The sequence below is a fragment of the Hordeum vulgare genome, chromosome 1H (assembly GCF_904849725.1).
Source record: "Hordeum vulgare subsp. vulgare chromosome 1H, MorexV3_pseudomolecules_assembly, whole genome shotgun sequence".
Taxonomy (NCBI): domain Eukaryota; kingdom Viridiplantae; phylum Streptophyta; class Magnoliopsida; order Poales; family Poaceae; genus Hordeum; species Hordeum vulgare.
This window is the reverse complement of record NC_058518.1, coordinates 413,668,120-413,684,453: the sequence shown is the minus strand read 5'-3', so window position 1 is coordinate 413,684,453 and position 16,334 is coordinate 413,668,120. Positions and strand designations below refer to the sequence as shown.

The 16,334-nt window shown below is 48.2% G+C and overlaps 1 protein-coding gene across 1 annotated transcript; it reads right to left on the bottom strand.

Annotated features, from left to right (window-relative positions):
* Positions 1-937: 937 nt before the first annotated feature.
* On the bottom strand, positions 938-5,151 carry LOC123441346 (1-deoxy-D-xylulose-5-phosphate synthase 1, chloroplastic). The gene is made up of 8 exons (XM_045117824.1): positions 4,803-5,151; positions 4,317-4,616; positions 4,002-4,152; positions 3,637-3,908; positions 2,547-2,820; positions 1,807-2,396; positions 1,424-1,708; positions 938-1,315 (listed from the first exon to the last, which is right to left on the bottom strand). Exons 1-8 carry the CDS (start codon positions 4,905-4,907, stop codon positions 1,154-1,156), a joined length of 2,139 nt encoding a protein of 712 aa, XP_044973759.1. The 5' UTR covers positions 4,908-5,151; the 3' UTR covers positions 938-1,153.
* Positions 5,152-16,334: the final 11,183 nt, after the last annotated feature.

Genomic DNA, 16,334 nt, shown 5'->3' with positions numbered 1-16,334 from the left:
TTTCCGACGACGATTCGAATTGCAATAAACATCCATTAAATTAAAACCAAATTGAGAGGAAAGAAAACACCGTTAACCACACTTGCACACCTTTGAAAAACCTCGTGGGAAGAAACAACAAATTTCTCATCTTATTTCGAGTGACCGTACATTTAAAAGCGTTTTCGTTGTGTGAGCACTAAGGCCATCGTCGGCAACACAAATATGATGCCATGTGAAAATATATTGCGTTCAGAGCGTGTGTTATTTTCTCTTCCGTTGCAACGCACAGGCTCTTTTGCTAGTAATAAGAAAAGAACTTAATGAGCAACCAAACATCTCAGAGAAAGATTTGGCTTCCTCATTGGATAAATCTATGGGCTCTAACTCACTCTTATGATAATTGATTCTCATACCAAAAACTCTCTTAAAGCATCTTAGTACTTTCTTACAGTTTTTAGTTCTCTCTAAATCAGCTTCAGCAAATAAAATAGTGTCATCCTGCATACTGTAGGCAGATAATACCTCCAGGACTGATGGAGGGGCAAAGTCCATGGATTAGATCAACTGATGCAGCTTTACTAAGCTTGCCCTGGTTATATTTTGCAGGAACTATCACAATTCCGATCAACAGCGAATCCGTGCTCCATGTATACGCGGGTCCTATTCGTCTACTCCCTTCGTTCTTAAATATAAGTTTTTTTAAGTTTTTATTAAGGGACTATGTACGAATGTAGATAGACATATTTTAAAGTATAGATTCACTTATTTTGCTTCGTATGTAGTCGCCTGATGAAATCTTTAAAAAAACTTATATTTAGAAACGGATGGAGTAGAATCTATGAACATACGTACATACTCCCTTCGTCCGAAAATATTTGTCATAATAATGAACGTATCTAGTTGTATTTTAGTTTTAGATACATTCATTTTTATTCATTTATGCGACAAGTAATTTCGAACGGAGGGAGTATTTCACAGATACAAAGACAAGGTATGTGTCCACTCCACGAACAATTAACCATGTACATCAACGTCAGTGCAAAGAACGAAAACTACCATGTTTCCCCTTATCAGGATCATTAAATTTTCTGACGCCGACTAAGTAACCTCTGAATCATCTAACGACCAAAATGTACAGGGTTCTCTCTATATAGGAGGCAGCACACTGGCTCTAGGCATTCTGCACCGTCATGATGGCGAGGGCCTCTCTTGCCTGCCCCAGGATGTTGAACACCGTCGCGGCGATGTGCGACGGCGTCAGCCCGGCCTCCGCCAGCTGATCGGCGGGCGATCCATGGTCGATGTACTTGTCGGGAAGCACCACCGGCCGCCACTGCACAACCCAAAAGAATAGCTCAGCATCAGTACTCACGTATGTCACGAGTGTCGCGCTGGGTGACTGTGTGACTGATTGAGAATGCTGCTTTGATCGATCGATTACCTTAAGTTTGCCGTCGAGAAGGCCGTCGAGGGCCATGAACTGAGCCACGTGTGAGCCGAAGCCGCCGATGGAGCCTTCCTCGACGGTGATGATCACCTCGTGGGTCTTGGCGAGGCTCCTGATGAGGGCGTGGTCCAAGGGCTTGCAGAACCTGGCGTCGGCGACGGTGACCCTGAGGCCGTGCTGCGCCACGATGGACGAGGCGGCCATGCAGTACTGCACCGCCGACCCGTACCCCAGCAGCGCCACCCTCTCGCCCTCGATCATGATCCTGCCTTTGCCGACCTGCGAAACACGCGCGTACGTAGACCAGTCGTCAGTCGCGTACACAGCCTCTAATTCGTTCTCTGACTCGGAGTTATGAACTCGAGATAGAAGCGTACCTCGATGGCAGTTCCTTTGTAGTTTTCCGGCAACGGGACGCCGATGCCGTTGCCTCTCGGATAGCGGAAGCAGGAGGGGCGGTCGTCGATGGCCGCGGCGGTGGCGACCATGTTGAGCAGCTCGGCCTCGTCGGACGGGGCCATGACGACCATGTTGGGCAGGCAGGCCATGAACGTCACGTCGAAGGCCCCGCAGTGGGTGGGCCCGTCGGCGCCGACCAGCCCCGCCCTGTCCATGGCGAACCTCACCGGGAGCTTCTGGAGGTCCACGTCGTGCACCACCTGGTCGTAGCCTCTCTGCAGGAAAGAGGAGTAGATGGCGCAGAAGGGCTTGAGCCCCTCGCATGCCAGGCCGGCGGCGAAGGTGACGGCGTGCTGCTCTGCGATCCCTACGTCAAAGCACCGGTTGGGGAAACGGCGGAGGAAGTAGTTGAGCCCCGTGCCGCCCCCCATGGCGGCGTGGATTGCCACGATCTTGCTGTCCTGCTCCGCCTCGGCTATCAGCGCCTCCGCGAAGTAGTTGGTATAGGACAGCGTCTTGGCCGGGACCTTGAACTGCTTCCCCGTCGCCGGATCGAACTTAGCCACGCCTGCGCCATGGATCAATCACACACACACACACACACACTGATTAATAACAAGAATCAAATACAGTATGTATGGAGTATATATGAATATATGATCGATCCATCCACCGTGGTACTTGTGGTGGTGCTTGATCAGTCATGCATGTTACCTACCGTGGTACTTGTCGGAGGCTCGCTCGGCGTAGGGGTAGCCGCGGCCTTTCTCGGTGATGACGTGGATGAGCACGGGGCCGGTGGTCTTGGTCCCCTTGACCTCCCGGAGGATGGTGATGAGGTCGTCGATGTTGTGGCCGTCGACGGGGCCGATGTAGTACAGCCCGAGCTCCTCGAACAACGACGACCCGGAGCCGCTGATCATGCCGCGGGCGTACTCGTCCACCTTAGCCGCGATCTCGTGCACCGACCCGCCGATTTGCTTCGTCACTCCCTGATGGCCAGACAAAACACGCGGGAAAATCAGTCGAATACCTGGGCCCTTTCCCTTCCACTCGGCCCAGCAATGAGAGACCAGCAGTTTGGGCCGCTTAGTTTACAAAAGGAATGTGATCAACCCAGCCCAGTAACAGTATCAATTTGAACTGTCAAGCGATCAGATTTGAAGGTATAGTGCAAGATAGATTATCATTGGAGTCACATCTTGGAAGATTAGGAAAGAGATACACTTATGTCCTTGCTGTCAGATTGTGCTTGCTTATTTTTAGAATTTATAAGTCACTACACTACACTGAGCTTGTTAAGATACTCCCTTCCCCGAGCTCTCTTTGCTGAAGACAAAAATGCTAGTGGGCAGCACTAGATATGCTACTCTAGGTTTCATCGCCATTTCTGATGGATGCATAGTTAGAGCCATACATTACACCTGGCACTGATAGAGTATGCGTGCGTTGCATCTGGAAGAAAACAGCTAGTTTTGGCATGTACCATACAAAAGTTTAATGATTTAAAACTCGGAGGTGTACTCCCACGGCGACACTGACGCGTTTGGGTTCGATTTAAAAACTGCTAGCTGCTTTTGATGCTGATTTCCCTGTCATTTCATCCACTGTTTCAAATTAATTTTTCTTCAACTAGTAAGTGTTTAGTTCAAACATGCGCACACGACTTGCTAATTTGTTTTCCTTTTTTCACGAACCTATTACGCATGCAGCAAGTTGGAATTCGAGTCGCGGCACTGCTTTCAAGTCAACGTTGCTTTTTGCCGTACTATCCATGGAGTGTAGGAGGTGCATTTGTGAGGCTGTACCTTGGCCACCTCCCTGAGCTCCCTGAGCGGCCGGCTGGACTGCAGCTTGCTGAGGGCGCCGCTGAGAGCGCCCACCGGCGGCGCCGGCCCGTCGAGCGTCGCCGTCGGCAGCGACACCTGCTTATTGTCGTTGAGGATCACGATCATGTCGGAGTCGAGGTACCCGGCGTTGTTCATCGCCTCGTACGCCTGCCCCGCCGTCATGGCCCCGTCCCCAATCACCGCCACCACGTTGTTCTTGGCGCCCTTGAGGTCCCTCCCGACGGCCATCCCTGACAGTCACACGCACACACTTTGATTGCCACCACAGATTTTTCACGAGCAGATTAAGTACTTCGTAACCAGATGCAGAGGTAGTCAGTTACCGAGGGCGGCGGAGATGGTGGTGGAGCTGTGGCCGGTGCCGAAGCTGTCGTACTCGCTCTCGGAGCGCTTGATGAAGCCCGACAGGCCGTTGGTCTGCCGCATCGTCGGCATCTTATCGCGCCGCCCCGTCAGAATCTTGTGCGGGTACGACTGCATCGAATAAACAAAACCGCACGGTCGATCAATCGATGGGCCTCCGAGCCGCGCAGCGCAGCACCTAACATGGCGCGGGCACGTTACCCCAATCCGGGGGCACGCCGGCGGATCGCCGGGGCAGGCCAAGTGTGCATTGTTAACTTGTGGAGCTTGTTTACCTGGTGTCCGACGTCCCAGAGGAGCTTGTCCTGCGGGGTGTTGAAGACGTAGTGCAGCGCGACGGTGAGCTCGACGACGCCGAGGCTGGACCCGAGGTGGCCGCCGGTCTTGGAGACGTGGAAGATGACGTCGGAGCGGAGCTCGTCGGAGAGCTGCTGCAGCTCCTTGAGGGAGAGGTTCTTCATGTGGATGGGGTAGTTCACGGTGTCCAGCAGCGGCGTCGGAGGCCGCTGCGAGTGGTACTCTGCTTCCCTCTCCGACAGTGACGCAGAAATGCTGGACGACCTCTTCCTCGGCGTCTGCTCACCAAATCGATCCAGCATTGGCCATGATGACACGAGCAGCGATTACAGTTTGCAAAGAAGACGAGCAGGAACAGACCACTAGCTAGCGGGCGCCGAATTGCTCGAACCGACAAGAAGAAGAAGAAGAATCGGCCATGGCGAGCGAAGAGGAGAGGAGGCGTACGCTGAATTGCTACTAACCTTGAGAGGCCTGGCCTGGAGCTCGACGGCGGGAGTGAAATGGTGCTCCTGAGGCAGCACGGCGAGAAATCCCCGCGGGAGGGAGAAGGTCGACGAGAGCGCCATTGTTTCTCCTCCTCCACCTCCTTGTCAGGATTGCAACGGCTCAACTCCCCCCCTATCCTTGTGCTTGGAAGCAAGCAGGCCAATCCAAAAATGAGCGTCCCAAGCGCGTCCAAGGGCCGAGAGCAAGTGGCAGGCTGACACACTATGCGGAATATGGGTTGGGGGATCTGCGAGGGGAAGTGGAGCGGGAGAGTGACGAGTTGCTCCGTGCCCGGGACTGGGCGCGTTCTATAGTGGTGGCGAGGGGTGATGGATGGGGGATGGGGGTGAGGTCGGATGGCGATAGGCTGTGCGGATGACCACCGAGGCCATTGTCCGGCGCGTGGGCGTGTGGCTGGTATTCGTTCGGCCGTGTGCGCCTGACTCCGCCTCGCTTTTTCGCCCGGCGCTCGCTGCACCAGCGATCGGGGAGAGAGAAAGGGAGGAGCCTACCTATCCGGAATCCCATTGGACCAGCTCGGCATAGTATCACGAGAAGATAATGGGATAGGAGGTAACGCTGGGAACATCAATTACGGAGAAGAAAATAAGTAGACAAGAATGGGGGCGGGAAATGATGGGCTTTCACAACTTTTGGTGTTTCGCCTTCTTCTAGTGTTCCCCACATTCCCGTGCCTTGGTTGCTCGAGTGTGGCATTGGCCAATTCTGCTCGTCCTAGAGAAATGATGGTGCTAGTGTTTTGTTGTGTGGTTGCAAGCATCGCCGGTAGCACTAGCCTAGTTTCTTTGGCTTTTAGGGCTGCTTTGTTTCAAATGATTTTCATTAAGAAAAACAATTGGAGGATTAGAATACTTAGGATTTTTCATATATAATTGTTTGAATCATAGTGTTGAATTAAACCTGATGATGGACAACCCGATCTGAAAAACACAGACCGGGTCAGGCTTACACGTAACCATACTCACAAACTACGTTCGGGCCGGGCTTTCGGCCTAAGGGCTTATATTCGGGCCAGGCTTGAGAAAGTATGTGCTTTCAGGCTATGGCCGAGCTCGGGCTTGAACTTTGGGGTTCGGTATTTTTCAAACCCGGCCCGAAACCTCGACCACTTGAGAAAATATGTGCCTTCAGGTTCTGGTTGAGCTCTCGCATGAAGTTTGGGGTTCGAGCTTTTTCCAACCCGGCCCAAAACCTGGCTCAGCCCAGCATATGATCAGGCTTTTGTTGAATCATGTTGTAATACTTTTTCTAAGAATACATTTGTACTAAATCATATAGGAATTTCATGGCTTCTTGGAATTGCTGGAAATTCAAAACATAGGAATAGGAAAACACACCCACACTAAAAAAAGTAAAATTAAGATGACATGTAGTGTGTATAACTATACGATTTCAAAACTCTGGGAATTTTATAAACTATGTCTTTGGATGGTGCACATGAAAAACACAAGAATTTTGGAGGATTGATAAAGGGGGGGGGACAGAGAGATATCGAGTGCAAATGCATTGTACTTCTCAAAGGACAAATAAAATTTGAGCTCATGTTGAGATCCCACAATCCAAAGGACTTCCATAGGAAATAGTCCTATAGGTTGGAATCCTCCAAAATCCCTATGGTTTTCCTTCAATCCACTCAAACATCTTGGAAAGAATAATTTATTTTTCCAATGTTGCAATCAAACAAATCAAAATTAATTATTTGTGACTGCAACCCCTACTCAACCAACTTCTTGCCAGTGTCGCCGCTAGTCCTTGCATAGGCCTCCATCGCTAAATCAACATGCTTGGCCATGGTAGTGTAATCGGGCTCACGCTATCCGTTGTATCTTGGACATGAGGCATCGTTTACGAGTTGAACGTTAGCTTGTGCCGAACGTGATGGTCATTGATGGGAGGGCCACCGAGATCTCTACCATTGTCGCAATGTTATGGAAGGGCATGGCACACGACTGCATTATGGAAATAATGATGTCATCACCACCACTACTCCCCTCACACAAACCATATGCTGGTACCTTGGAGAGAAGTCCTAATAGTCGCAACTTTGGTGTTAGGGCATAGTTTATGCCTAAGTAATTTTGGTGATTGATGACAGTACCGCAAAGGACTAATCGTGTGTGTTAAGATTTCAGATAACACATGTCAACGGCACAAGACGACTCGCCCCCTCTTTCCATGGAACAGAAGCACGGTGTACTCTACGATTCTCTTTCTTTGAGTCATAGGAACGCCGTACTATTAAGAGGGGACCCATAGTGGAAAGGTTTGGGTGGAATCAATTTTGCACGCACACACTTTATCTCCTTTCCCCTTACCTGCAACTTTGGAGTGGCTCCCGCCTCTGTGTTTATCTCATCTAAGCAAATGGTCCCTCAGCGTTAGTACCGCTAGCCCTGGCGGTAGTACCGCTGCAGCCAGCAGTACTACCGCCCCTGTCAGCGGTAGTACCACTCCAGGAGCTTAGTACCGCCTTCCTAACGGCTGTACTTCGACGGACCTTTTTGCGAAAACTTCCTTGGCGGTGGTTGGCCTGGTAGTGTTTATGCACTATCATGGGCCCAGCGATAGTACCGTTGCTGTCAGCGGTAATACCGCTGGAGTGCTAGCGGTAGTACCGCCGCAGCCAGCGGTAGTAACGGTAGGCTCGGGCTGTGAGTGGGAAAACGGTTGGATTCCCCCCCCCCACTATATAAGGGGTTCTTCTTGCTGTGGAACCCTACCTTTGACCCTCCTAAGCTCCATTGTTGCTCCCTAAGCTCAAAAGTGCCCGATCTCTCTCCCTAGCCAATCAAACTTGTTGATTCTCTAGGGATTGGTTGAGAAGGCCTAGATCTACACTTCCACCAAGAGAAAGGTTGATTTCCCCACCAATCCCTTGCGGATCTTGTTACTCTTGGGTGTTTGAGCATCCTAGACGGTTGAGGTCACCTCGGAGCCACATTCCATTGTGGTGAAGCTTCGTGGTCTTGTTGGGAGCCTCCAAGCTTTGTGTGGAGTTTGTCCCAACCTTGTTTGTAAAGGTCCGGTCGCCACCTTCAAGGGAACCTATAGTGGAAGCACGGTACCTTGCATCGTGTGAGGGCGTGAGGAGAATACGGTGGCCCTAGTGGCTTATTGGGGAGCATTGTGCCTCCACACCGCTCCAACGGAGACGTACTTCCTGTCAAAGGGAAGGAACTTCGGTAACACATACTCGTCTTCATTGGTTCCACTTGTGGTTATCTCTAACCTTTACTTCGTGTATGCTTATGTTGTTGTCTATATCTTACTTATCTTAGTAGTTCTTGTGGTTAGCTTCATATAGGTTCACCCCGTTGGTGATATTATTGTGAACCCGTATGTTGCTTACCCTAACTTGCTAAGATTAATTAAAAAGTGGTAGTTGCCTATTCACCCCCCCCCTCTAGTCAACCATATCGATCCTTTCAATTGGTATCAGAGCCACGTCTCTTTATTAAGGGTTTAACCACCCGGAGAGTATGGAAGATGATGAGGGAGTTCCCCGTGCACAAACCGAGGGCATAGACTTGACTTCGATCACAAGGGACGACTTGAATACGGCTATGGCCGCACTCAAGACGTGAATGACGAGCGAGGTCAAGACCATGCTTAAAGAGTTAATTGAGGGAATTAAAAACTCTCCCGAACCGGCATTGGTGGTTAAACCCACCACCACGGATTTGGGGGCCAATTCCGTCAGGGAAACGGCTAAAGGTATGCAACCTTCCCGCCCTCTCGAAAATGATGGGAATGGGACGTATGCATTTGTTCCACCACCCTTAGTCTATGGAGGACCGGTTCCCACACCGCGTCTTAATCCTGTTGGTCCTCCTCCTAAGCTTGTAAAAGGTGATTTTGCTAACTGGGTATTTTCTATTAAGTCTCATTTGAATCACAGCTCAACAAATTTGTGGAGAATCATCGAGCAAGGATATTATCCCCATGATCCAAGCAACCTCACTCCAAGAGAAGATGCGGACAATCAATACAATCACTCTGCTTTGTTTATTCTCCAGTCCGCAGTGCCACCTGAAGATCTTCCTCACTTGCGTCCCTTCACTTTGGCCAAGGAATGTTGGGAACACATTATGGTGTTGTACAAGGGAAGCTCAAGCATTCAACGGTCCAACTATGAAGTGATACTTGATAAGTCCGATGAGTTTGTGATGAAGGAAGACGAGGACCCTCGTGATCTCTATCGGAGGGTGACTGCTATTGATGTGGCACTCAAGGACCATGGGAGCAAGGATGTGGATGATACATAGGTCAAGCGCAAGTTTCTCACAGCCATCATGCCTTTCAATAAAGCCATGTCATCTGTCATTCGTCAGCGACCAGACTTCCACTCCTTGTCTTCCAGTGATGTGTTGGATGAATTCATTGCAATGTCAATCATGAACGAAATAGCTGACAATGCACTTGCTCGTGTTCGCTCAAAGACAGCTTCACCCAACCTTGCGTTAAAGGCAAAAGGAACGTTTGAAGAAGAAAAAGAGGATGAGGAAGAGGAGGGCTGCCCTGAAGACACGAAGTATGCCTATCATGAGCATATGGCTCTTGCGTCAAGGCAATTCTGGGGCAACAAGAGGAACTCAAGACCCACCTTCACCAAGAACAACTTGATGGGTTCAAACCCAAGCAACGAGTGAGGACATGCTATAACTGTGGTAACGTGAGTCACTTCGTGGCCGAATGTCCCTATGAGAAAAGGGAAGACAACGGGGGCAAGCCCATTCGCAAAGACAAAACCAAGTCATTCCCAATCAAGAATAACTTTGTGAAGAAACCTCACCCAAAGGGCATGGTGGCCCTTGAAGAGTACCCTTCCGATGATGATGATGATGATGATGATACAGTGGCAACGACAACTGTTGCTATTGCCACTCCCTCTCCCCAGAAGGTGTCTCTCTTCAACGCCCCCAACGAGAACCACATCACCAAGTGCCTCATGGCAAAAGGTATCAATCAGGTAACCCCCATCATTAAGACCAACATCGCTACTGCTCCTTCATTGTTAAATTGTGTTGATGATAGTGATGTTGGGGAACTTAATGAGCATGATCTTGACAAGTTTCTGTGCACTATTAAGGGAGAATCCAAGAAGCACTTTGTTTCTCTCTTGGAAAAACTGGGTGAGGCCAATGACCTCATCGAGTCTCATGAGGAGACCATCTCCGAGCTTCAGGGACACAGTCGTGACTATGCCGATGAAATTGCTGAATTATCTGTTGCTCTAGAAAAGGAGCGCACTCTTCGTTTGGCTCTTGAGGAGTCATACAACGATGGTTGCGCTAAAATGCAAAAGAAACTAGATCATGATACTGTTCTTACTCGTATGCTTAAGTCTGAGAAGTATGCTCTTGGGGTTGGCCATGACAGACTCAAAGTGGAGTTTGACACACTTGACAAGGCTCACAAGGTCTTGAAAGGTGTTCATTTCTCTCTGAAAGAGTCTCATGATCAACTCCAAGCAAAGCTTACCAAGGAGATCTCTACTTGTCCTCCCTTTGTGTTAATTGATAATGCTTGTACAACTAATCCTTGTTGTGAGCATGTACATCTTGTGGAGGAAAATGCCAAGTTAAAGGAGAAACTTGAGAAGGGCCTTGTGGCATGCATACAAGGTGAGAAGAGCCTGAACGACCTCTTGAGCAATCAAAAGGGTGTTGTAGGAAAGGAGGGACTTGTACTTACCTCCAAGTCAAAAGGAAAAAGGAGGAACAGGAACAAATGATCCCCTACCCTCATGGACATCTTTGTCAAAGAGGGCGAAGGGACTCAGGAGGTGAACAGGAACAAGGTGGACGATGACAACATCAAGAAAGGCAAAACCATTCCCACTAACACAGTCGGCAAACTCAACTCTTCCTATGTCTTATGTCGTGCTAGTGATGGGCATGTTTATGCCAGATTTGTTGGTTCCTACTATGACTCCATTGAATGGGCTATCTGGGTTCCTAATACCCTTGTCTCTAACATTAAAGGACCCATTAAAAAATGGGTACATAAACCAAGCCTTGATCTATTGCAGGAGTTTGCTTCCGGTGGGGTGTCATGGTTGCTCGATAGTGGAGCAACAAATCATATGAGCGGAAGCAAGGACTTAGTGGTGGATGTGCATCCTTCTCCATCTATGCCCACCCATGTCCAATTCGCCGATGCATCCTCGTCAAAGGTATTGGGATTTGGTAAGGTGGTCATCTCTCAAGAGTTATCTATTGAGAAGGTCATGCTTGTTGAGTCTCTTGCCTACAATTTACTTTCGGTTCGTCAACTTGCATTTATGGGTTTTTCCACATTCTTTAATCTTGATACTGTGGTCCTCCTGTGGAGCAAGACTCTTAAAGTAGCCTATGTTGGATATGTCGAAAATGGTCTTTATGTGGTGAACTTCTCAAAGCGACCCACTAAGACTGCAACGTGTTTAATGGCTAAAGTTGATGTGGGCTGGCTTTGGCATCGCCGACGAGCTCATGTCAATATGAGATCTTTGCAAAGTCTTCTAAAAGGGGACCATATTCGTGGACTAACAAATGTGAGTTTTGCTAGAGATCGTGCTTGCAGTGCCTGCATTAAGGGAAAGATTCATGAAACTGCTCATCGTCCAACGACTCTCATTTACACTAAGAGGCCATTGGAGCTCCTCCATATGGATCTTTTCGGCCCTCCATCATTTGATAGTCTTGGAGGCAGAAAGTACTGCTTGGTGATTGTTGATGACTACTCAAGATACACCTGGGTATATTTATTCAAAAGGAAGAGTGAGACTCAACAAACTGTCATCAACTTTGCTAATGAAGCTCAACGTCAACATGAAGCAAAGATCTTGATGATTAGAAGTGACAACGGCACCGAGTTCAAGAACTACACCTTGGATGAATTTCTAGGTGATGAGGGAATAAAACATCAATATTCAGCACCATATACCCCTCAAAAAAATGGCGTGGAAGAAAGGAAGAACCGGACCTTGATGGACGCTGCAAGAACAATGATGGCGGAATTCAAATCTCCATATAACTTTTGGGCAGAGGCCATCAACACAGCATGTCATGCGTCCAATCGACTCTATATCCGCAAAGGCCTGAACAAGACTCCATATGAGATTCTCACTTGAAACAAACCCAATCTCAAGTACTTCCGGGTATTCGGTTGTAAGTGTTTCATTCTCAAGAAAGGTGCACGTTTAGCTAAATTTGATTCTAGAGCACATGAGGGCATCTTTGTTGGTTATGCTACAAACTCTCATGCTTACCGTGTCCTTAACAAGTCCACCGGACTCATTGAGGAGACGTGTAACATGGAGTTTGATGAAAATAATGGCTTCCAAGTGGAGCAAAGTGGTCTTTGTGATGTAGGTGATGAAATTCCTCCCCAAGCCATAAGAAGAATGGGGATTGGTCAAATACTCCCCACTGAGGAACCCCTTGTGTCCGAAGGAGAAGGACAATGCTCTACTCAAGTGGAGCCATCACCCCCACAAGCCCCAGACGCTTCCGATGAACAAAGAGAAGACTCTCAACAAGATGAACAAGCTCAAGGTCAAGATCAACTGCCCAACAATGATGGTGTGTCCCATTATATTCAAGCACTTACCCAAGGTTCCGAACCTGCTCATGATCAAGATCAAGTGCAACCACAAGATCCAGACCAAATAGAAGCACAAGATCAAGATCAAGAGCAACCACAAGTACAAGGACAAACTAGTGAACCTGCTCAAGTCAAAAGTCAAGATGATCAGGATACTGTCTCGCAATTCCCTTCTGCAGCACCAACAGTCGGTGCCAAGGGAGGTTCAAGACGCAAGGGCAAGCAAAGTAAACAAGTCGATGCTCCCCAGTTATCCAATGAAGAACTCTTGGAGCGTCGAGTAGCCAAGATTGCGAACAAGCTGAGAGTCAACTCACATCTTATGAAGAATGTACTTGGCAGTTTAAAAAAGGGAGTATCCACCCGTCAACAGATTTGGAATTATTGTGAGCATCACGCGTTTGTTTCGTATTGTGAACCTCAACAGGTACAGGAAGCGCTCGATGATGAGGATTGGCTTATGGCCATGCATGAAGAACTTAACAACTTCGAGCGTAACCAAGTCTGGGATTTAGTGCCAAGACCAAAGGAGGAACATAATGTCATCGGGACCAAATGGATATTCAAAAACAAGCAAGATGCCAATGGGATTGTGATTCGAAACAAGGCAAGATTGGTGGCTCAAGGCTACTCCCAAGTCGAGGGTATCGACTACGGTGAAACCTTTGCCCCTGTTGCTCGTCTAGAATCTATTCGCATGTTGCTTGCATTTGCTTCTCATCATAATTTCAAATTACAGCAAATGGATCTGAAAAGTGCCTTTCTTAATGGTCCTTTAAATGAGTTGGTCTATGTCAAACAACCCCCGGGATTCGAACATCCCAAGCTCACTCTATGGCCTTAAACAAGCCCCACGTGCGTGGTATGAGTATCTTACTGAGTTGTTACAAGATCGTGGGTTTGAAATTGGGAAGATAGATCCCACTCTTTTTACTAAGAGGGTTAAAGGGGATTTTTCATATGCCAACTATATGTTGATGATATTATCTTTGGTTCTCCTAACATTTCCTTCAATGAAGAATTTGCTGCACTAATGACCGAGAAATTTGAGATGTCCATGATGGGAGAGTTGAAGTTCTTCCTCGGCTCCGAGATTAAACAAGGCCTAGAAGGGACCTTCATCAAACAAGCCAAGTACACTCAAGACATGCTCAAACGGTTCGATCTTGAAGATGTCAAGCCGGTCAAGTTCCCCATGCCAACAAGATGCAAGCTTGACAGTGATCCCAATGGTAAAGCAGTGGATCAAAAGGTATATCGCTCCATGATTGGATCCCTCCTTTACCTTTGTGCATCTAAACCAGATATTATGTTGAGTGTAGGGATATGTGCACGGTTTCAATCCGCACCAAAATAAAGTCATTATATGGCTGTTAAGTGAATCTTTTTATATTTGGCTCATACCCCAAACTTTGGCCTATGGTATCCCAAAGGAGCAAACTTCAACCTCGTAGGCTATTCTGACTCAGATTGGGCAGGAGATTCTGTGGAGAGGAAGTCAACTTCTGGAGGATGCCAATTCCTTGGTCGCTCACTGGTAAGTTAGTCTTCAAAGAAGCAGAATTGTGTCTCACTATCATCCACCGAAGCTGAGTATGTGGCAGCTGCAAGTTGTTGTGCACAATTGCTATGGATGAGGTAAACTTTAAAGGATTACGGTGTCACTTGTGACAAAGTGCCTCTTCTATGTGACAATCAAAGTGCTATCAAGATTTCCCTCAACCTAGTGCAACATAGCAAGACCAAGCATATTGATATTCGCCATCACTTCATTCGTGAACATATCAAGCTTGGTGATATTGAGGTTCACTTCATCCACACTGAAGAGCAACTTGCAGATATTTTCACTAAGCCCCTAGATGAAGCAAGGTTCCGGGAGTTAAGGCATGAGCTAAATATCATTGATTCAAGTAATGTGGATTGAAGCTAGGCACTTTTCACCTCACTATGCATTCGATCTTGTTCTAGATGTAGGCATGGACATAGGGGGAGTGTTGTTCTGTCAATGAACTCTTCCTCCCCCCATTATGCATAAATTGATCTAGTCTTTCACTTTAGCCATTACCAAATGGTACTTGTGCTTCAAAGACGAGCGTTGGTCATGAACCCAAGGATAATTCTTCGCGGTGTCATACCTTTGTCTCAAACATAGGTGGCCTCGGCCACCGCCCCCACCTTTCTCTCATATGGAAGAAAGGATACAAAATGACGAGTCAGTATATCTTGCTGGTGTTATCTTCTTATTACAACTGACTTGTCGTGTGCCCACGTCTTTCTCATCTCCTATGTCTAGTTGTGCCATTTGCAGCGGTACTACCGCCATGGGTAGCGGTACTACCGCTCGGGATAGCGGTACTACCGCCAGGACCCCAATCTACCATGACCTGACTAGGACTTTTAGGGCTGTCTCAAGGGGGAGCGGTACTACCACCAGGGGGAGCGGTACTACCGCCAGGACCCCAACGGTACTACCGCTGCAGGCAGCGGTACTACCACCAGGTAGCGGTACTACCGCCGGGACCCCAGCGGTACTACCGCTGGCCCGTACCCCTTGGACTATATAAAGGAGGGGGAGCCCGTTTTTTCCTGCCCTCTTTCTTCTTCCTCGTGGCTCTTCCCTCCCCAACCCCGAACTCCCCCTATTTGGATCTCTATCTGTGGAGCCCCTTCTCTCCGTTGAGTTGGAGGGTTTGCTCCACTCCTCCTTCCTCCACCAAGTGACATGGACTCCGGTAAAGCTCCTCCCTTTATTCTCTTGGTTGATGTTTTCTTGTTTTAGGGTTAGGAGCATTGGTGATTTGGATCCATGGCTATGGTATTGTGCTTTGTTCTTGGTTGGAACAAAGGAGATATTCTAGGGGAGTGTAGGTCCTATGATTCATTGCGTCTATATTGCCATGCCCTAGGTTCTTCATGTTTTAGATCAAGCACTTCTTCTCTTATTTTGGATTAGATCTAAAACTTGAATCCTCTTGACTAGGCATGTAGTTATCTAGATGATTCTTGAGATCCTCATGTGTGTAGGGCTATGGTGGTTTTTGTAATGATTATATGCAGTACCCATGGCCCTCGTAAATCCAATCTAGCCGTTCCTATGGGTCTTTTTCTTATTTAGATCTGAAAGTCAACCCCCTAGCGGTACTACCGCCAGGGGTAGCGGTACTACCGCTAGGACCCCAGCGGTACTACCGCTAGGGGTAGCGGTACTACTGCTAGGACCCCAGCGGTACTACCGCCAGGTGTAGCGGTACTACCGCCAGGAGGATATTTTTTTTCTTTCTTCTTTTTCATTTCATCTTCTTGGCAATGTGAGTTTACTTTTATGCCTCTTTTTGTTCATTGCCTTGACTCCTTCTGTCGCTCTTTTTCAGTGTGTGTCTTGTGTGTCACAGGTGGTGCTCGCCGCTCGAATCCCCCCCGGGAAACCCAGTCGAAACAATATCGCAATCAAGAGGCTCCAGAGGGCTCCGCCACTTCCGGTCTGCCACCCAAAAAGAAGTCTTTCAAGAAGACACCTCACAAGGACAAGGGGGTCAACGTTCGCACTATGCCCCCTAAGGATTTTCTGCGGTTCCGCACCAAAAATCACTATCTAGGAGAGAAGGCTCATATCAAGGATGTCGAGCATGTTTGGTCACGGGATCACTGCAGGATCTATCGCGACATCGTCAACAACTTCAAGAAGAGTTTTGTTCCAGTTCAGTGGATTGACTTGGCTCACCTTCAGCGGAACCCGGATTACTTTGGTGAGGCTCTCGCTTTGATTGACAAGCTTGGCATTAAGGATATCATCTCCTTCAAGAAAGACTTTGATCCAGATGTTGTCGCCCAATTCTATGTCACTGTTCACTTCTCGCCTGATGACGTGCGCTCCATGACTTGGATGACTGGTACTCAGA